Raw genomic sequence first — 22,722 nt, forward strand, 5'->3', positions numbered from 1 at the left:
GAACCGCTGCAGTTTAAACCCGTCGACTCGTGCCCCACACCGTGGGGAGGGAGACCCGTTGATCTTCCTCCTCTTTGTAGCAGCAATGATTTGAAAATTGCTATCGCGTCCCCGCTCCAGACTGACGACACCTCGTTCCTTTAGCTCTGCCTCGTGTGGCGGCTTGCATTTCAACCCCGTTAGCATCGTTCTGATTTCTTGACATCCTTCCTAAAAAGCAGTTCCCACAGCTGCACACACTGCTGCAGGGAGGCCCAGCCAGGACCCAACAGACTGTGGTGTCATCACCTCCCATGTCTTCCTGCTGGTATTGCAGCCAAAAATTGCATTTGCTTTTGTTATTACAGCATCGCAATGCTGACTCACGTTGAATTGGTGATTCATCGTCGGTCCCAGCTCCTTCGCAGCTGCGTTATGGCCAGGTCAGACGGCCCCTGTTTGGTAATTTCTTCCCGATACTGAACACCTTTTCTGTGTTGAATTTCACATTTAATTTATAGCTGCCTCTCGAGGTCTTTGCCAGTCCTTGTCCCATCCTGCAAAGTGGTTGCAACCCTTCTCCCTTTTGTATCCTCTGCAGACTCGATCCGGAAGCTCTCCATTCCTATACCCAAGTCATTAATAAAAATGGTAATTGGCCCTTTTTTACCCTGCTTGAAACCTTCTGGCAATTTGATATCCATGCATTTGTAGTCACTCCTGGCTTGCGGTTCTTCAGGTAATTATGGATCTGTTCAATGGCAATCCTGACTGACCCAAACATGTCCAGTTACTTATGAGAATGGCTTGCGGGACTGTGCATGCTGCAGTGCAAAGGCACAAAACCCCATCAGTTGAAAACGAACTCCAACACTGAGCTTCTGGCAGCACATGGCCCCTTAAACATCATACGATGCGATCGTCAGATTGGATAGTCACCGCAGATAAAACTTGGCCTCCCTGCTTTGACCAGCTCTGTTCAAACCGTGCCGTAATCCTTTATAGTCAGTGTCTGGAAGAGGTCAAATACTTGTGGCACCTGGTACGTCTTGCTGAGTTGTGGCCTGTCTGATCCACACAAAGCCTTGGCCTTTTATTTAAAACAACAACTGGAGCAGTGCAGCATTAAGCATTTCTGGGCTTTCCAGCCTGCATTTGCCCAGGAGCTCATTAGATATGTCTGACCCTATAAAAGGGAGGTTTGCCCCATCAAAAGCCCAGGGGCTTCAGGCTAGGTTAGGAGGTGGTTAGGGTGGGAGAGGGGGTGGCCGGTACCCCCTGCCATCCCAGGAGTGGGCAGAGAGCTAGCCAGGAAAGGCTTTGGGGTCCCTGCAGCCTGTTCTGGCGAAGGGAATACCGCTGTTTCTTGTTACGTTGTCTGTTTTAGCATTGGAGGTAGTACATCCCCCGTGCACACAGGCCCTCAAGAAAGGGCCCCCCCATAGCGTCTAACAGAGCCGGTGCTCACAAGGTCTAGCGGTCGTGTCCAGGTGAAAGTTGGTTTGGAAAGTTGAAGCCCTTCTGTGCCGATGACAGCGACGCCGGTTGTGCCAGGGGCCCGGCTGCGTTTGCCCCAGCTCTGGGAGCGGGGCCTGAGCGGGACAGCAGGATGTGCAGAGGCGGCATTCGCCCTGCATCACCAGTTTTGGCTCCTACACATCCAAAGAAAAGCTGGATACAAACCAGCTCTAGAGTTGTGACGCATTTTCAAGCACTAACTTTATAGCTGGTTGGCTCTTTTTATAGCTGAGGTCATGACTTTGCACGTGGGGCTGGTTTAAATGTATAGCACATTTAACCAGTTAACTCTGCAGCCATGACTGTGCACCTGTGGCCAGTCTCGCTTTGTGTGTGCGGCCAGTTTAAATGCGTTGCACACTTAACCGGTCAGCTGCGTAATATATGTGACGTGTCGCAGGGGCCTCAGTGACGGTTTCCCCTTCTGAGATAATTCCTGGTTTTTCCAGACTGGAACTTTTTATCTAGGCAAAAATGCTTCTCCCTTTCCCCCTTGCGATAGGTGTGAGCGGGAGGGGGCGCGTGTGCACTGCTACAGGCGTGCTCCATAAATGAGACGTGCATACGTGACTAGCTAACAGGCCAGGTGCCTATAGACAGCTCTCAAGGATCTGTAGCAGAGTTTCTGGGTTTGGTAGGACCAGCAAAAGTTGTTTGTAGGAAATGGCTTTATCCACACAGCTCCTCACATCAGTCTTTTCACCCACGGTGGCATGAAGCGTGCTAGGAAAAATGTTACAGCCCCAGAGGCAGAGAGCAGATCCGATGAGGAATGGAGATTGAAAGCCTGCTGCGCCGGGGAAGGGATGGAAAAAAAGTGGACCCGCTGCGTGACAAAGATGCTGCGTGTTCCCCTCCCCACTGCTATCGGGGGCGTATCGGTCCCACTGAACAGGCTGCGACAAAGGCTGATGCTCGTGGCTTTTGACCTTGTCAGACAAGCAAAATGCCACTAACTTTATGATGGCTTAGAGTTCAGTCAGCAAATTAATCCATCATCTCCCCCAGCTTTCAGTCTATTAAATAAGGGATCCTGTGCTGCACGTGATCGGGCTAACTCACTGCTTTACTTTTCTAGACACCAGTTTGTCCAAGGTTTTTACTTCCCGCTGGCTCGGTGAGACGTCAGCACATATTTCAGTGTTTTGCAAATTGAAAGCCACAGCAATGGACAAAGCCATTAGGGGTAATCTTAAAATTATGAACAGCAGACATTTTTAATGAACGTAGTTAATCATATAGTTAGGATCATGTAGCTGCAGCTGTAGCCGCTCTCCCTTGGAGCAGAGTTGCAGAAAAGTGTCCAAGAAGCAAGGAGTCTCGTGGGTGATGTCAGTTATTGGAACAACTGTATGGTCGGTATGCACATAGTGCATTTACCTGAATCCAAGACGACTTTGAATTTAAGACCTACCCCCCCGCCAATAATTAGATGCTGTACATGGGGAAATGTCTAAATCGTTGTAATTTTCCTTGTACAGACTCTAATTAGTGGAAGCTCGTCTTAAATTCACCCTGAACACATGGGCTGCAAGAGTCAGGGTGCAAAAGGCCCATTTTTTCATGCTTCTTTACTAGGTGGGGTGGCGAGGAAACGGATTCATTGCAGACGGGCCACCAAGGAGCGAGCTGTCAAGATGCCAATGGCTTTTGGCCAGGACTGGCCTGTGCTGCAATCAGACCAGTGACCTAGAAAAACTGTGGACAACTCTGCCCTATTCCAGGTCACCAAAGCCACACAAGCCCCCCCGGCGCTGCCATGTCCTACACTTCCGAGCAGATGGTCTTGTGCTTTGAAACAAGGGAGCTGGTGGCTGAGCAGTTATATGTCATGCATAAGACCTTGCCTTTCAAATTATGCATATGAATTACCTGCATGGCTTGGCAGAGGTTTTTTGGTGAAAATGGATCACCTGTGATTTTCGAGGTTCTGCTTGTGGCTAGGAGCAGCTTTGGAGGATGTGTTTTCCTTCTCGCTTCAGGGGCGTTATTGGGGCGTTGTTAGGCCTCTCTCTGCACAGATCGTATTGTTTCCCACTCTGACAGCGATTGAACAGTCTTGTTTGCTGTTTAAATGCAATTGGGATCGTTTTAATCCTTACCCTTACCTCTGAGCAAGTTTTACGTACAGAGGGGAACTCTCTGGACACATCGAGGGCATTAGATCGCTTTTTTAGCACGTACTTTCTTTATAAACCTGGGGGTCTGCCGGTTTGATAAGCCCCTATGAACGTCCTCTGTCTCGCTGCCATTTGTGGGGACCGGTTCTCAGTGCACGTTAAAATGCACGAAGGGAAGTCATTGTATCGAGCTATTTACGCGGTTGATTCAATCCCGTCATCACTCTGCTAACTACCCCCGGCATACTGATGCAGGCTCCAGAAGATAACTCGTGGTACTTGAGCTGAAAGCGAGACATCGCTGCGCCTGTGCTCAAATTTCCCGTACGCGCAAGGAAGAGAGGCGTTGCTTTTGCATACGGACTCAGTGAACGACAGCCCGTGCTGCAGGGCGCAGAAGATTTCTCTGCATATACAGACATCGTCTTTGGAAATGTAAATACGGGTTTTTTCATTTTTTTCCTCCTAGCAAATACCCCAGGCTGCTGAGAGGGGTGTTTTGAAATACCGTGTCTGATAAAGTCCTGCAACGGGAGTTCCTGATCCTGAAACGAACCTCCACCACCCTCTCTCTGAATCGAATCGTTAAATCAGCCCGGGGCTTAAATTTGCACTTTTCTTAGACGTCTTCTCGAGGCTCCACGTCATTGCCCTGGTGATTAGAGAGCAAGATCTAACGTAGCTGTTGGAAATGCTGCTAGCCATAATACCATAATGGGGGTAATTGCTGGATTTGCTGTAAAATCCAGTCATGTATCAATTAGCAGGTGCAGCCTGCGAGAAAAGAAGTGAAAGGCCTGGATGAGCACCGCCGGCTCGGTTGGCACTTGTCAGTCGGAGTCGGGAAGCGCCTGTCACTCGGGCAATTTCCAGGGGAGGGTGAACTGTCAGCGCGCTCGGTCGTGGGTTATTCTCCCCGCTAGATGCTGTCACCGTGCACGGATAGCGCCACGATGCAGAACAAAAGGCAGCGCTCGGGGCCTGCGGGACGGCTCCATGTGGATGGGAAGCCGGTGACACGGGCTAGACGACCTCTGGACGTCCCTGCTCCTCTACGACTCCTTATTCCTGCTTGACCATCTCCTGCGTCCCTCCCAGCCACAGCCCCCGGTTCGGCCCCTTGCACGGCACGGCCCAGAAGTCCTGTATCAGACTGAGCGCAATTCGGGATACACTGACACTCCCCATCTTATAAGTCATGCCCGGTCTTTGTGCCTAATTATCTGGCCGTGCATTTGGCTGGGTTACTATACACATCTTCAGATCAGTGCATCGTACCAGGTCATGCAAAACAGGCCCCGTTGTGCTGTGTGCCTACGGTGATTTTGTTTTGCAGTCGACCGTCGACTGGTTTTGACCCATCCGATGGGAGCCACGATGACAAGCCTCACGTTTTATCGGAAGGTCACGTGGGTCTAAGCGTGTTACACAATTACCTCCATCTACCACACTTGTGCTCACATCAGCCGGCAATATCAAGTTTGTCTGACAACACGTTTCTCTCTGTAAACAACCCTATTAACTAGTCTTAGTTGTGCTGCCATTTTCTTTAGACACGGATGTGATATTAGCCCCTTTTTTACTCTTTCAGTCCCCTGGAACTGCATCCTCGTTCAGGGATTTGTGAAAAACACACGAATGATTTGGAGCGCTCTTCGGCCGCCAGTGTTTGAAGGTTTCCGGGGACAGGATAGCCAGTCCCATGGGTTTAAACAAAAGGCTTAGCTCGCATGGATGTGGTTTAGCACCCTCTCCAGTTCAGGAGGGAAGAGACTGGGTTTATCAGTGTAAAAGGTGAATTCATCACCCTGCGTTTTCCAAACCCAGAACAGAGACGTGCACTGATTGACGTTACCTTCTTCCACCTCCTGGTTGATGGTTTTAGCATCCCGAGGAGCTTGCGGACACTCGTGTTTCCTTGTGCAGTACCGACGACTCCGCGCATTCACAAATCAAAGTCAGGTCCTAAACGAGCACAAGGATTTTAAAAAGCAATTAATTGGGGCTTTCTTCTATTCACCTTTGGGTTGTTGAGTCTCTAGAGCTGCAGACCATCCCCTTTCCTGCAGAAACGTGGGAGCAAGGCATTTATATCTTTTCAAAACGTGATCTATGGTTTTCATGTTGTCCCCTGGTGCCAGGAGCCCCCTAAGAAAACCCCGAGCATCGGACTCGCAGGAAAACCAGGGGTGTTGGCGACGCTGCCCTCAAGGCCTGCTGCTCCCGACTCGGGGAGCTGGGCTGCCCGAGTGTCACTTGTTCTGTAAAGGAGGAAGGCAATCGCTGAAAATTGCAGCCGATTAAACAAGAAGGACGTGGATTTTAACATGCACTCCATTGTACGACTCTCAGGTGCTGAATCGCTTTTCTGCGGGGGTAAATTAGACGGAAGGAAATTAGTGAAAGAGCAATACATAGCTTTACATCGAGTGATGTGAGCTTTTGGGCTAAGAAATACTTTGCTTTTCAGATCAGATGAATGAGCATCATTAAAGTCTGAAGTTCCCTCGAGAAGAGTGCAGTGCAGTAATGTTAAAACCATAGGTAATTGCTTTCTATTTTTGTAAAGTCTATGGCAGCTATGAAACTTTAAAGTGAATATAGGAAAGCAGGGTTAATATAAAACCCTTCAATCGCAATATATTATTGCTACATAAAGCAGCTTCTAAACTTTTAGCGAGGGAGATAGCCGGACTGTTTCCCCACCCCGGGCTGAGAAGTGGAAAACTACCCAAAACTATCCACTGAAGGTGGCATCTCCTGGCTGCCGTCCTAGGAGGACTGCCTGGTGGTAGAGACATTGGGTTGCACAGACACAGGCTGACTGAATACTCTCATTAAGTGTTGTGGCATTACTCTCTCATTAATTAGATGAAGCAGCTGCAAAATGAGAATGATATTTTCATTTTCCATGAAACTGGAGGAGTGTCAAGATAGGAGAAGTTGTACCCGAGTAGGGTGCAGGCCGGTGCAGGTTAGATTTTGGAAATCCAGGGATTAACACAGCAGCCTAAACACGCTCTGCTTCTTACCCGGTGCAGTAAATGCTGCGCGTGAGGTCAGGTCTTCGTCGTGATCCAGAGTCACCGAAACACCATGGCATCCCGCAGGTTTCGGGGGTAACTTCAAGGACTGTTTGTTATTGGGCCGGACCGGAGCTGCAATAAGTATGCAGAAGTGGAAGCAAAGAGCACGACTCTCCGTTTCAGATGCCCGATGGTACTAAACGAAATGCAAAGTGGCCAGCTTCGGGGCAGCAAAGCCCAGGGTGCAGTCCCAGGTGTCACACAACTCCAGGAGCAGGAGGGCTCCATGCAACTTCCAGTACCAGTAGCATCGCTCTCTGAATGCGGTGCGATGGGGGAGCCAGGTGTGCTGGGCATGGCCCGGACGCGGGGCAGTGGCTGTACCCCTTCCCATGGAGGAGGCCGCCTGGAGCCACCTTCCAGATCACACGCAGCAGTCACACTCGCACGCATCAGGCCACTTGTTGCCGTGTCTGCTGGCACACCAGCACACTCCCTGATGCCGCGGGAAGGTTTTGGGCAGCTGCGAGGGGGCAAGACAGGAAATTAAGTACCGATTTTTCAAATTCAGGACAAATCCCATTTCAGGGACCCTGACGCTGGGACACGGCTCCAAACATCAGGAAATTCGAGGTGCTTTAACAAAATGCTGCGATGCCAAGTAGAAGATGCGTGTACCCATCTTCACTGATGGAGCTAAGAAGCGGGGTTAACATCAGTCGTGCAAAAGGGCAGGTCTTCCCGTGGTCCTCACTTGAGAGAAAACAGCCAGTTTCTTCTAGAGGAGATCTCGATCTAGTAACATGCCCATGCTGGAAGATGGATGCTGTGGGGTCTTTTCCCTTTGGTCACTAGAGACACGTGGCAGGGCCGTTGACCAAAATACCGTCCTGCCTTGCTAGAGAAAATGTGTGCAAAGCTCTCAGCTTTGTGGCGTAGGGTCTGTGGAGGGCAGGTGTGCGGCGCCATTGCACTCAGTTGTGCAGCCGCAAGGGATGTCTTCATGCCAAGGTTGTGGTGCCAGTGTTTCTCCTGCGCAGGAGGGTGCGGACAACAGGCACTAGCTCTGCGCTGCCCTTACCAAGGTTTAACCTTGCTCCCTTGTGCTGGTTGTGCTGGCAGACACCTCCTGCTCACCTGGCTGGTCCCGCTGCTTCTTCCACGGTGAAGCTAATAGCGCGCTGGAGTGGGGCTTTTCCCCCTTGCGTGTCGCAGCGCTACCAAAGGCAATTAAACCTTTTTGTCGGCATCTGACAGATGGGGACCAAGAGGTGAAGAGAAGTGTCACAGGGCACAGTCAGTGGGAGATGGAAGCAGACTGGGATTTCCTGTCTCTCTCTTGCATGGGAAATGTCATTTCTGGTTCACGTGTCCTAGAGGGGAAACGTGTCTGGTCGGGCTGGGGTTGCACGTGTGTTCATCTGGGCTGGGGTGGTTGTGACCATGCCTTTACTCTTCCCTATGAGAGGGGCTTCGCAGCCAGGCTGCCTCTCCCATGGTGCCTCCTTGCATGGTCTTCCTACGACAGAGCCGTCGGAGAACTGCCACGGCTGCGGTGCACCCGAGGAGGTGTTGGCTGGCCCGGGGCTGTGTCCCGTCACGATATGCCCCAGCTGAGATGCCCCCGAGCCCACCTTTCTCAGCCCTTCCCCTCTTGCCAGAATTGCCCTTGTGAGGTTGGGGGAAGGGGGCTTTTGACTGCCCCTCTCAAGCACCTTGGAGACTGGCGATGGGCACCCGGCTGCATTTCCAGGCTCGGAGCATGCTGCTGCAATGTCAGCGAGCCCCGGCGAACCGTCCCGCAAAAAGGCTCGGGGAACAAGGAGGGGGGAAGAGCTCCCCATGCACCTCGCGGTCCTTGCTCATGATTCAGCCCCAGACACCGTGCCCGCTCTCCCGCCAGCGAGGCGGCTGGCGGATTCAGTTGCCAGACTCCAAATGGCTGGCTTCTGTCGGTGCCAAATGTTGCCTCAAACACACAGCTTTCTGCCAGCGGTTTCACTAGGTGTCATCACCAGGACGCCTGCACGTGCCGTCCAGTTTTTCTCTCTTCTTCCTGACGAGCCCAGGCCAGAGACGCTGCCCTGAAAGGTTGACGAGTCCATACACGACGCAGGAGGCAGAGGTGCTCGGCAGCGTCTGAGTGGATTAATCTGAGCCACGGAGCAGAGACGTGCATCCGAACGTGCGGCGTGCTGCGGGTCGGGTGCAACCCGTTCTCTGGTCGAAAGTTGCAAACATATACGCACGCGCATCAACGTTCAGAAATGCTTGAGTCTACGGGTCTGTCCGCTACTGATCCGGCTACCCGCACGTCTGAGAAGGGCGTCATCCCCATTGCAACTCAAAGTGAAATGAAAAAAACTTTCCGAGTGTTGCCTGCTGAGAACAGGAGATCTTAAAGGTTATATGCTTAAAACAAACACATTCTTCCCTTCATTTATATCCTTTTTGGTCACGTTGCGCGGCACGTCTGCCGTTAAATTGCATACAAAATGCAAATGGAGTGAAATATTATGATTTCTTTACACAAATTAGTGGCTTTGTATCTCAGGTAGATGATTTTCAAATGTTCGCGTGGACCCTACTGAGAATTAATTGTTTTTTGTCACTAGGCTGTATGCTATGGCCTTTTGTATGAAGTCCTAGTCGTTTGCTATACGCAGCCGCTGAATCTCAGGAGTCGGAAGAGTGACATTTTTAATATCACAGAATAAATTTGGAGACGTTGCGCTCTCCCGAGTGGATGGACTTGCCCTCGCAGCCTCAAGCACGGGGTTGGACTCCTGCGCTCCGGGCTAATAATGAGTAAAAGGATTAACTACTAGGAAACTAAGCCGCTCGTCTCATCGTTAGGAGTTTAAGCAGATACTGGCTGTGTTGGAGACTGCTCCCTTCCCTTTCCTGCTCAGAGGCAGGCGGGGCAGGAGGAGGAGGAGGGCAGAAATGGGGGGAAGGGGTGGGATGGGGGCTTCTTGGAGCAGGAAGGGGAAGGGAGAGAGTATTTTCACTGGCTTTAGGTACTCTAAAAAGTCCCTGGGGGCTCCCATGTGTGGTCCAGTCCGAAAGAGGGGGTGCAACCATGCCGCTGCACCCCGTCTGGATCCACCCCGGGTGAGAGCCAGGTACAAGCAAAGGGGTGCGCACAGCAAGTTCAAAATGATGCTGCAGAGTCGGCGGGCATTGCACACTCCTCTTCACGCAACAGCGTCAGCACCCAGAGCCCCCTGCGCCCCCGGCACACGGGACAGTCAGTCACGCCACGGGTTTCCTGCTCAGGGTCTGCCTGGCAGAAAGCGAGGGGCCGGCCCACGGCATGCAGCTGTTCCTTCACGGACCTCGTGAGCAGAGACGGATGCATGGATCCGTCTGTCCGCCACACGGACAGCTGGCCACGGGGTCCGCCGCTGCGTACGGTCATCTGGAAATGTTTCTCTCTTCTCTTCTTATGCTCGTCCACATGAGAGAGTCCTCTCCAAGCAAGGGATTAACTAGGACTGATGACGTTGAGCCTGGACTTCGCTGATCTACCCTAGAGAAGACCACAATCTCTTTCCTGAAACATCTGCTCCAGGAGCAGTCGCGGGACCAACCTCCTGACCCTCACGGTGCCGGCAGCAAGGGAACAGAATTGGTATTAGCACCAGCAATGTGGTAAAGATCCAGCAAATACGAGCTGCTCTTGGCTAAAGCTTTGCACGCGTTTTCCAGTCGGTAGCTGTTTCCAAATGTGACCTGGATCAGGAGGCTTTACATTTGATCTCGCCTCTCACATACAGGTTTGGTCGTGAGCTAGCTCGGCTGTTTGACTCCACGTGGCGCAGACACCTTTTGCACTGAAGATGCTCCAGCCAGGAAGGGTCTCCGAGAGCTCGCTCCTCAGGGCTGATTAGCCACTGCTTCCTAATTGTTAGGAAGTGCGGCCTGAGGATCAGATGCAGCTTGCGTATCCTGCTGCCGTCCATTATATCGTGCCGCCAAGGTGGAGGCTCAGCAAAGGGCGCGGGCTCCCTCGTGACACTCTGACATGTCGCACACATAGCAAACGCTTGGAGGGAAGCGTGGGCATCTGATTCACAGAGCGGTATCCAAGCCAGAGCTCGTCGGTGCAGCTCAGGTGATACGTGTCCAAACTGGCGGTGGGAAACAAGCCTGTAATGACCTGCTTGACTAAAAATGGTGGTTTCCAGAAAGAGGGATTTCTACGACGTTTGTGCCTGCTGGCTGGGCTGGACCTAGGGAATGGGAGAACAGCAACGTGCTATATGAGCTGATCTGGTGCCAGCAAGGTCGGGAGCAGGCTGGGTCCCACATCTCCTGAGTTCAGGAAGGTGCTTCAGCATACACCAACTGTTTGAGTTGGTCTAATAGAAGATATCAGATTTACCCAAAGGACCTTGTCCGTCGAAGCACGCACCTGACCTTCAACATACGAGTAGTTTCCTTTGTATCAGTGAGATTTGGCATGTGCCTAAGTGTGTTCCTGAAGTGGAGCTTTCCATTCAGCCATCTCCTCAGCCACGCTCTCCATCCATTTTCATGTGTGTAAAGTGGGGCGAACCTGTCTTCCTCCGTCTCTGAGTGCTAAGCGTTTCTGATCGCCACTGGGCCAGTTTTTAATTTTCTAATTTGGTTCACGGCGGGCATGTCTACACGTGCACTTACACTGGCTTAAATTTACTGCGCAGTAAGTGGAAATAGGCCCGCCTCTACACATGCAGGCATCAAAGTACATTAATCTTGTGTGTGGACTGACTTGGGACTACGGTTAGTCCACACACACAGTGTTACTGTGCCGTAAGGTGTCTACACGTGCATTACTGCGCACTAACTAATAGGGTGTAAATTTGATCCCTGCATGATGCAGGGACAACATACAATGCATGATGCAGGGATCAAATGATGCAGGGATCGATGCATGATGCAGGGATCAAATTTACACTCAAGTCGGTGTAAGTCGCTGTATTACTGTGCAGTACTGGCAGGCATGTGTAGACCCATGCCCATACTGTGCAGTCATTTTGGTTACTGTGCAGTAAATGTGCACGTGTAGACGCACCCTGTGTTTCAGATTGTCTGTGTAAGGCGACTCGGGGTCTCTGTTCTCCCAGGTGACCAGTTTTGGAAAGGTTTCAGCAAAGCTTGGTCTAATGGTTCGCCTTTTCCATTAAAGATGAGAATATTGTTCTTCATAAAATGTTGATTCTCTAGAAACTGCTAGTTTTAATCCACAGCAAACGCTTTAGAAAGCCATGTTCGAAATGAGGAACAACTAGCTGTTGGTGGAGGAGAGCCTCGTTATTTAAATGTTAAGAAGCGTCTCGCATGTCCAGCTGCTATGGATACTATTGATTACATTACTTTGATAAGCAAGATGGGAGCACAGAGGTTGGCAAGATGCTGTATTGATCTGGTGCAAGCCAGTCTGGGCATTAACACGTGGAGGGTTTCGTTCAAAAGTCAATTTTCTCTCAGCCTTGATTTCAATACCGATGCCCCCTGAGAATCGTCCCGGGTCAGTTTTATTCTCACCCCGCACTTCACTGCAGCATAAACTGCTAAATAAATATAGACACCACACTATTAGCTATGTGCCAACACTAGTCAAATGAACCTATCTACTCTGTTCGGTTTGCTGATACTTGTTTTTGTAAATAATAATGCCTAGCACTTTACAGCTTTTAAACCCTTTGCAAACTTCAGCTAATCAATCACGGCAGCCGCTCTGTAAGGCAGGCAAGTATTATTCAGTTATTAAAACCAGCCACGTCGGGGAGTGACTGCAAAGCAAAATTCAGCGCTAACAGTGCCATGGTGCTACATGCCAGATTGCTTGCGAGAAAGCGACAGGACATCTTTTGAAGGGAGAATTTGAAGCAAGTCAGAGTCCTTCCGGGGAAGGCTACCCAGGTGTCTGGAGCCAAGTGACTAGAGCGGTGCGATATGCAGCCCTTCAGGTTTGGGGGAGATATGAAAAATATGCAACCAGATTAGAGAGGATGCACAGAAGCATCTAATTGTAGGTGCAACGGTTCGTGATCCGGACACGGCGTCTCACCCAGTGCGCGTGCAGGTGATGGAGAACGTGTGGATGGGAAATGCAGAACATACGTTCTCTGCTTGAGACCTGCTTGGATGTCTGGAGCCATGGACCATATGGATGGAAATGCAGAAGGTGGCTCCCAGCCAAGCACATTCACACACGCGCGCGCACGCACACCCCCCTCCCCCCCCACCCCTTCCATGAATGGCGCTGAGTTAAAATACTTGAATGGTTTGAGCGTGGAGGCTGGCCTAGTTTCCCAAGTCGTTTTCTTCCCTCTTTCTTTTCATTCCTTTTCTCTCTGTGTTTCAGATTATGCGTGGCCTTTGCCTAAACAGTTGTGCCCCATATGGATTTCCCTAGATGTCCTCTTTTCAACCGCATCTATCATGCATCTCTGTGCCATCTCCCTCGATCGGTATGTAGCAATACGCAATCCCATTGAGCACAGCCGCTTCAATTCCCGCACCAAGGCTATTATGAAAATTGCTGCAGTTTGGACCATATCCATAGGTAAGCACCGCGACTCGCACTCGAACTCTCTTGAATGCATAATGGCATTACGCTAGCTGTCACTGGGGATTTTTAATAGGCCGTGCCAATTAATTTACCCGGGCTGCATGACTGAATATAGTGAATGGCTACCGGGAAGGAGAAACCTTTCTTTCTGATTGGCCCGTGACCGCACGAAGCCACGGATTCTCGCAGCGCAGTTATTTTGCGTGTCCGAGCATCACTATATAGATATCAATATGCCAATAAAAGCCATAAACCGTCATAAGACAAGCTAATGGGGCTATCAAACTGCCATGTGTAAATAAAGCAGCTACGGAAGGGACGTGGCATTAGCAAAGAGTCGGCAAGTAAAAGAGCCAATGCAGAGAGCGTGTCTGCACTGCGGTGCCTGCAGTGGAAGTAGCTAGCTCAAGGCCCGGGAGCCGTCTGTGCCCTCAGCGCAGGATAACCGCTCCCCTCTTTATCCCCCTTCTCAGGTAGATTTTGCAGCCGCTGCTGAGCTCTGGTTGCTGCAGTCGCGCAGCTAGCTGCACCTCGGCCGGAAAGCTAATCCGTGCGTGTCTGCATCACAGGGAGGTTGCAGCAGGGAAAAGACTGACCCTCCTGTGTCTGCTTCAATACAAGGAAACTCGGGCTCAGTTAGGAGGCCCAGGGGAAGCAGTGGCAGGCATTGCAGTCCCAAGTTGGGAATAACGCGGGGAAGGTTTGTTAAAATATTGCATTGAGATGTAGGTGAGAGGAGTTTGCGGGGCCTTCATTGCTCTGCTCCGTTACATTCGCTTGCTCGCATGAGAAGCAGCCTGCCAAGATTGAGCACGTGACGGAAAGTCCTTTTCTCCCTCTGTCAGCTGTGGCTTTCAGCTGTATACAAATGAAAAATGCATCCTGGTTTCTCACTTTACTAAACCAGCCTAGCCTCTTGCCTCCAAAATGAGCTATTTTTCACTGGAATGGGATGCAGTGCCGATGTCTGTAGGGCGCCAGGGGCTTCCTAGGGAGCTATAGAAAATGACAGATGTAAAAATGCACGTCACCGATTCCAACCTGGGCCAGGGACAGGCATTAGACGCACATACTTGTCTGTGTGCTACCATCCCAGCAAAGAGCACGACTCTCGTGAGCGCCCCGCGATGAGGTTAGGTAAACTGACTCATCCGAGGATTGTCGAGTTGAGATGCTCCGCAACAGGAAACGAGGGAGTCTGAGCTGTTGCACGATGTGACCGTAGTCATGGCAAATGCCCCTCTGCACCACCGAGCTTAAAAGCCTGTTGAAAATGTGGTGTTCAAGAGAAAGGAACTGGCTAAATAAAATTCACCTTCGCCCTCGATGCAGGTATCGCAAGGACCATCTTCAGTACGTCCGCGATGCAGGCAGCACTTAAGCACTTGCTGAACTGCCAGCATGCGTTTAAATCCCTCTACAGCAGGACATTAGTGCCTCTTCAGAGCTGTTCTGAATAGAGAGGGCACGCTGCTCCAGCACTGGGAAGGGGGAATTGATTGTAGTTTGTCTAATTGAGTGGCTTGGGCTCTTCCACTGTCCTTGACTTCGCTGGCAGGAAGCATGCAGGGCAGATGCTTTGCTCCTCGAGCCGTGAACGTGCCAGCTTGCACAAGCTTACTGAGATGGGGGACGTACTGTTGATTTCTGTATGGGAAGGGACCGTGTCCAGAGTGCCGTAATCTTGCAGGAACAGGATGTGGCAAAACCAGTCTTTCCTTCTGTTGTATTACTTTAAAACAAGGAGACTGCAAGAAGAAACGGAGGACAAGAAGGTGCCCAAAGCCCCTGGATTCAGGTCTGGGCAACTGCAAGCCCTGCTCTGGAAGTAGCACAGCCAGCAGCCATGAAGGGCTAGGCACAGATCTGGGCTGTGCAACCTGTCATCTAGGCACGACTTCTTGGGGTTACAAGGATCAGAGACTTGGGGTGCTTTCCCTCTCGCCTGCAAGGGCCAAGTCGAGCAAGCACGGTGCAGGGCTCTCCGAACGAGAGGCTGCAACGTGGTTTAGTCAGGCAATCTAAACCGAGTGCCGCTGTTCGCCTCCAGTTAAAGCCCTGATGCTTCCTTTTAGATCTGATGCGACCTGTAGATAATGAGAGGTTAGCCAAGAGTGTAATTGCCCTTAAAAAACCATAATGCAGAACCAGAGAGGGCCCAGTTAACGGGACGTGCAGCCTCACTTTCTCATAAGCAGAGTTCACAAGGTCTCGAGATTGTCTGTTGTGTTCACTCCATCCAGGAAGATCACACACACAGCCACCGCTCGGGTACCCGTACGGCAACGTGAGGCGAGATGGATTAGGACGCGTTTTTGCTTCTGTTTTTTGTTCCCGAGGCAGAGGTGGGCCTGATCCAGACTGGGGCATCCGTGCATTGCTGTAGGAGAAATAATGTGCAGTAAGGAAGATTCCTATGGGAACAGAGGTCCTTTTATCTCTGCTTTCTATGTTATGTTTTAATAGGGTAAGATGGATAATATGACAGCCGCCTGTGACCCAGGGTAGTAAGAGCGGTATTCTGAACTGACAAAACTGAAAAAAGAGAAGAAAGAGAGAAAAAGAGTCTCGGATCTTAGCAATGCTGCAGCTTTTACTAGCCCTTACTTTGTGCACGTCAAATACCTTCATTTGTTTGTGGAGTGGAAACAGTTCGACATGAATTCCTTCCTCCTTTCTTCGTAGCCACCACCTTAGCCATTGCACTGCACTGCATCTAGCATGGACCACACGTATCCCATTATTCACAAAAAAAATCACAGACCTGTCTCTCATCAACCACAATTTTGAGAGGTTGAGGCCAGAGCATGCATGCCATGAGAAATGCCCTCTGAGGAAGGTGGTAATTTGTGTAATAGAGAACCTTTTACCTGCAGCTTGTGTGAGAGTAGCTGTTATCTCTATTTTGCAGATGGAGAGACCGAGGAATTCATTGTTTTAACCTGTTATTTGGCAGTTAGCTAGCACCGGAGCGTGAGATTGAACCTGCGGCTCCTGGCTCCCTGTGCCATGGCGCTGGCCTAGGGAGTGCTGCCCTTCTCCAGTTTGGTTTAGTGCAAGATAGAGCCTCCCGTATAGTTGTGTGCGGGATGTGAGCAGCACACAGACACCCGCTCGGTGCATTTTATTGTCCTGTCATATGATAGAGGAAGAAGCACAAACAGGGCAATATGGTTTCAAAAGAAATGTCGTAGTGGTTCCTGAAGTGGATTTGCATCTGTGTGCTGCAGCTGCCGTGAGCATACGTAGCGGGTTTCAGTTCTGAGCCTTTCGGGGCCCGATCACATCCCCCAGCAGGTATGTGGGGCTTCCCCTGAGCAAGCATGGGAGCAAACCTGGGAACGAGCTTCAAGATGCAGCCAGTGTTGGGGCCCCAAAGCTTCAGGGTGCTACTGCCGTCCAAGTCAGCCGCGTTACCGCGTGTGACTAACTATGGATGGGGATTAAAACACCCCCAACTCAAGTGCAAAGCCCTGCACTTTAGAGGGAGCAATCCCCTGCACTGGTGCAGGCTGGGGGTGACGGGCTGGGCAGCAGCTCTGCAGAAAGGGACCTGGGGGGACAGGGGACAAGAAGCTGAACAGGACCCAGCAGTGTGCCCTTGATGCCAAGAAGGCGACTGGCATCCTGGGCTGCATCGGTAGGAGCGGTGCCAGCAGATGGAGGGCAGTGATTCTCCCCCTCTATTCAGCACTGGGGAGGCCACATCTGGAGTGCTGTGTCCAGCTGTGCCCCCTCCACTGCAGAAAGGATGTGGACACATTGGAGAGAGTCCAGCGGAGGGCAGTGACAATGGTTGAGGGGCTGGGGGACAGGACTGGTGAGGAGAGGCCGAGGGAACTGGGCTGATTGAGTCTGGAGAGGAGAAGACCGAGGAGGATTGAATAGCAGCCTTCACCTCCCTGCAGTGGGGCTGCAAAGAGGACGGAGCTGGGCTGGTCTCAGTGGGGGCAGATGGCAGGACAAGGAGCAATGGGCTCCAGCTGCAGCAAGGCAAGTTGAGGTTAGATATTAGGAAAAACTCTCTCCCTAGGAGGGTGGTGAAGCAGTGGAGCAGGTTACCCAGAGAGGTGGTGCCGTCTCCATCCTTGGAGGTGTTTAAGATCCGTTTAGACAAAGCCTTGGCAGTTGGGGCTGGTGCTAGTGTGAGCAGGGGCTGGACTCATGAAGTCCCTTCAAACCCTCATTTTCTAGGGTCCTATGAACTCCAGCTCAGGTTCACTTCCCATCTTTCCTCTCATCCGGAGCCAGAGGTCAGGGGTAAAGTCAAAATGCATTTTGGGTTCCTGTATTATTATTGTCGCCTGTGGAGCTGGTGATGTGTGTGGGCACCATTTCCAGCTGCTAGTGGGGTTAGTCTGGTATGTCCGAGCGGAGGGGGTGTAGCAGGCACGGCGGGCGTGTTGCACACCCACCTCTCTCTGGAGGAAGGCAGAGCTGCAACGGGCCTGTTCCAGCTTCCCCGTCGGCAGCATTGCGTAGCATCCCTCCTGGCCATGGACGAGCGTGCGGGTTCCTAGTTGGGAATGACATTTGCTGTGTCTGTAGCGGCATTCATCTGACATCGTCATCATTGCCGGAGAATGGAAGCGCCCCCGTTTTTCTCTGTTCCTGTTGAGAGTCTGCGGTGTTCGCGTCTATCCATTCCTCGTCCCACTTCCAAAGAAAGCCCGTTTTCGAAGCCTGCCGTACTTGCAATCTATTACCCGGCCCGCTCTCCTGACGCTCTTGCCGTCTGGCATCGGGACAGCGGAGGTCTCCTGCACCGCACGACAACGAAGTAATTGGCATATCTCGAACGTATTCCTCCTCGCGGAGAGCAGCTGGGACTTCTCTTTGGCATCCTGACATTATGTCTTAATGAACCACAGAGCACCACATGTCTTGTTTATGTAATATTAATTGTGAATACCATGGGGGGTTTCCTACCATTTCAAGAAAGTACCTTGCTAGGCAAGTCTTCTGTGGCTTGAAGACAGAACAAATAACTAAAGAAAGGAGAAAAACAGGCATGTGCATAGTCAAGCACATATATGCTACGTTGGAACAAGGCCGTCCTCCTCCTGTCTGTTGTCTCGCAATGCCCGCGGTATATCCCCGCTCTGGTTTCAGACAGAGAGGTTCAATCACGTACGTAATAGCACATTAAACAGGCCTTCGTGCCCGTATTTGACTCCCTCAGCATTGTAATGCTTTCCCCGTGAGACTCGGCGATACGAACAATTTAGGGATAGGTCAGTGACTGCTTAGCGCTGATTGCGTGACTCTCTTGTAGTCACAGCTGTCAGGATGTGCTCACGCCAAGCACTGAGCACATCCTGACAGTGGATGTCAGGACCCACCTCTGCAAGGAGTCCTAACGAGGCCCATTAGGGAGCAAACCAGACACCACCCCTCCCAGTAGGACTAATGCTCAAGGCAGCCAGATTTTGGAGATAGTTTTCAAGCTCATAAGACACGAGCAAGGCGTGGGGTATTAGAAATGGGTAGGCCGACCCTTCTCTTGCTGGCGTCCTTCTTTGAGAGGTTTGAGATTGATTTGGTTTGGCTTGAATTCTTGCCTTTCTGGGCACTTTCTCAGCGAGGAAGGATATCACCTAAAGCAAATAGGTGCATTCCCGGGGTCTGGGCAGGGTCCTCGTTCGGCCGGCGGGACTCCACGGAGAAGCAAGGGTGCGCACATGAAACTGTTTGCAGACTCAACCCCAAAGTTAGCAAACAAGGCTGAGGCCACATGTTGCATGGAACAGAATTGGCACGAACGCGGGTATTGGGTAGGACAACAGATGGGGAGTCTAAATATGCTACCGGGATTTTGCTTGAACCTTTTCTTTGGGGTGGACCCTTTCCGTGCGTGGCTCATCATTCGGAGACAAGAAAGTCCTTAATAAATAGAAGAGCTGTCAAGAGCAAAGCAAAGGTTAAACAGGCTCGTTTCACCTTCTGGAAAACAGCATAAATTCTCCTGCAAAATCCTGCCTCTGAGCTCTCCTTCTGTGGGAGGTGCAGCAATAGTATTGCTGAGAACAGTGAAGGCGATGCATATTAATGAAAGCTCATCCAGGGCAACGACACACTTTCCCCAGTGCTGAAGGCAGGCAGCGATATTGCTTCTGGCTTGAAAATGGCAATGGGCATGCTGAATCTATTTGACCCCTGTTGTGGCCAAAATCCTTCTCTTGCATCCTCAGCAGATATAAATTGTCACAGCTTCATTCATGCTAGGAGAGCACCAGGGTTTGGCCGCTGGTACTCCTCAGCAGCGGCTGCCCCTGCACTTTCCGAGCAGGCAGGTCCTGCTCCGAAGCAGCGGTAGTAAATCTCCATGGATGGCGTGAAGGCTCTGCCCGCTCGCAGCAGCCCCGGGTCTGCCGGCGGTCCAAGTCCAGGTGTGGCCCAGAAGCTCATCCGGTAACGCTCTGAGTGGTTCGAGGCGCAGCTTTAGCGGCTCACAGAGTATGTGCTGCGACGACAGAGGAAGCCACGGAGAGACAGAATCATGCACCGGGGACGGGACCAGAAAATGTGGGGCTGAGAGCGGTCATCGGGTTGACGTCCTTCGACTGACCAAACCAGCGGGTGTTTGCTACGCTGTGTGTGCAATGCCGCTTCCCCTAGCAGCCCGCAGAGATCAGAGGGGGCTGAATAACTCCCAAGCTTCATTCCTGTTGGCTTCTGGGCAGTTTTGTACAGGACCCCGCTGGGACCCGGGTGACCTGGGCTCTGGTCCCAGCTCAGCCGCAGTCGTTTAGCTCTCCTGGGCCTCCGTCACCACTCATTAAGACCCGTTGCTTCGTCCGTCTCCTCTTTCTGTCCGTGATCTCTCTGCGTAGAGTAGCTGCGAAGCTCTCGTGTCTGTCCACCACGCTGGGGCATTGATCTCGCTACCGTGAGGATTGCCGTGGGTTAATAACACCTCTTCGGAGGCAGTCGCAGGATGACTCCCACCAAAGAAGCCTGGACTTGGCTTTTTGCTCCTTTGGGTTTTGTGCTCAGCTTGCAGCAAGATAACCTGTCTCTGATAGCAGGTGTCTGGTGACAGCTACTGGCTTGATCAGCCCTTAAAAAACCTGGATACCTTGAGTGACTGAACACTTCAAGATAAAAGCAAGCCCTTGGCCTCCTTTATTAGGTTGCTTGAAGGCGATACCACAGAGCAATTCCTCTCCTTCCTGTGATATGAGAGCTCCATGCAGGTGGGATGCAAGTGCCGGGTGCGGAGGGTAGTCGGCCACGTGCGGTCTTGCTGGAGGGCGCTTTTGGGGACAGGTGAAGGTGAGAAAATCATCCATTTCTTCGGCCCTTGAGTGGCATTTGCAAGGGTCCCTTCCAGCCTGGGCTATTCAGCCTTTCCATCATAGCTAAATGAAGACCAACAGCTTTCTTGATGCACAGGAAATAATTACATCTCACTTAGAAGCACCACTTAAGTATGTGCGTAATTCAGTCCTCTTCTATCTTGCATTCAACCAATGCAAGACTTGTATTATTTTTCTCTGAGACAAACCCAGACCTGGTCCTGCCGCACAAGTATGTCACTGCTGTTGTCACGCACGGGAACGTGTCTGCCGCCACACTGGGAGCCTCTGGCGTGGGGTGGCTTAGTCTCATTTCAAGTCTCAAAGAACTTGAAGGATTTCAAAAGCCCAATTTTTCTTTTCTGTGTGTCTGGAAAGAGCTGAGTTTCTGAAACGGCCTTCTCATCTTCCAGTTCATTAGCAGGAGTAGATGCCATCTCCCCAGGATGACTTCCTGCCCGCGGGCCTTTATTTTGCTACTAAAGTTTTATCAAGGCCCTTCACCAGATGCTTCTTGTTAGGAAACAAAATCATTTGCTCCTTCTTTTTTTTTTTTTTTTTTTTTGGGGCAATGGTTTTGGGGAGAATCAAGAAAAATTAACACCTTGTCTCCCGGAGCGGTCTTGAGTGGACGTGTGCAGCAGCTGCTGAGACACAGCTGGACAGTGTTTTTGGGGCCATTGATCTGACATAGCCACGGCGTGGCGAGACAGCCTGTCAAATACGTTTTTTTAAATCCCGGGATGGCCGTCGCAATGTCATAGCGCTTTCACTCTCGTTCACAGCAAAAGTAGGTCGGACACGTTAGGCATCGCCCCAGGCTCCCTGGCTGGAAGCTGACAGCTGAGGACAGTCCAGCCATGGGCTTCACGCAGAGATGAGGCAACCAGCGGCACCGGGCGGTCCAGATCCTGCCCTCCGCTCCTCCCTCCAACCCAAATGCATCGGCTTGCGCGTGCTGAGCAGCTGCGGGCACATCCGAGGCACGCAGCAGGACTGTACCTGGTACCCGTTTTCAGAAGTGACCTAGAGTTTTTGGGGAGAAAGCCATCCTGCGGCTCGTTCTTCACTGGGGAGCACGCCCCCAAATGTCATCTTGAAGCTGGTCGCTAAACATCAGAGGGGTTCGGTCGCGGATCCAAAGCTTGCCAGGGTCAGCGGACGTCTTCCCCTGGACTTCACTGAGCGTCGGCTCAGACGGGGAAGCAGAAGGATTGTGGTGGGTGTCCCCGGGCTGCGTCTAGTGATCAAAGGAGAACACCCTCCATTTCCATCCGTGAACATTTTACAAGGAAAAATAAGCAGCAAAAGAAAGCAAGCCAAACACGGTCTCTTATTTTCTCTAATGAGGCTCTGTCCCCGGAGGACTGTGCTCCTTTCTTTCGCTTGTTTGAGAGAAGAAGAAAAAATGGCCATTACTTACATTTTTAGTAGGATCCATCATTGAGGGCTTTATCGTGCCAGTAATCTCCATTAGTCTGGTAGGCTTTCTCTGCAGAAAGCAAGATACCGAACTCACTTTTTCACTGAAGCCGAAATTTCTGACTGTCCTCTCTACAATTGGACGTTTTTCTTCCAAAAGGCTGTCTCTCTGGGGCCAGGTCTTGAATATTTTACAGAGAGATATCTGAGGTCATTGGGCTTTTGTTTTATTAACGGGGGATATGCTGCGAAGAGCATCTGCCCCTCCGTGTCTGTCATGGCATTCAGCAACATTGGGAGAGCTGAGTGCTGGCTGGAGAAGAGCTTAGACATGACAAGAAATAGGCACGAGGACAACAACCGTAATCGAGGTTGTCATCCGATGGGTCCCCCTCCATCTCCACGTCCCTCTGCTGTCCCTGGGGTAACAGGGAGATGCAAAAACGTAAAAGCAAGAGAAAAAGGGAAAGGTTGCGACGCGTCTTTCACGGAGAACAAAACAGCCGAAATGGCACGTAGGACACCTCCGTGCCGGGTGCGGTTGGGCATTTTAACTGCCCTGTGGCTCGTCCGCGGTATCTGAGCAGGGAAAAGGCCACCGGGGCTTCATTACAGAGCTGCTGGAGCCGTGGTGCTCGGGGCTGTACAAACCCAGGGAAAAAAAATGGGCTTGCACCAGAGACCTAAATCTGGCTTTGTAATAAGTGAGCTACACCTGTGCTTTGGGAGCATGCGGGGCCAGTGTCAGGAGAGCTGTTACCCAGGGTAAGAGAGGGGTGGTCATTGGTGTCAGCAGG

At 51.4% G+C, this 22,722-nt stretch overlaps 1 protein-coding gene across 9 annotated transcripts in view; it reads left to right on the forward strand.

The window, feature by feature from the left end:
* HTR2C (5-hydroxytryptamine receptor 2C) overlaps positions 1-22,722 on the forward strand; it is a 391,327-nt gene that overhangs the window by 361,305 nt on the left and 7,300 nt on the right. For all 9 annotated transcript variants that reach the window (XM_025205085.1, XM_025205083.1, XM_025205084.1 and 6 more), the window contains one exon: positions 12,999-13,199. In XM_025205085.1, the coding sequence (XP_025060870.1) occupies positions 12,999-13,199 (201 nt within the window). The remainder of the gene's footprint in view (positions 1-12,998; positions 13,200-22,722) is intronic.

Source organism: Alligator sinensis, unplaced genomic scaffold (genome assembly GCF_000455745.1).
Source record: "Alligator sinensis unplaced genomic scaffold, ASM45574v1 scaffold1059_1, whole genome shotgun sequence".
NCBI classification, from domain to species: domain Eukaryota; kingdom Metazoa; phylum Chordata; order Crocodylia; family Alligatoridae; genus Alligator; species Alligator sinensis.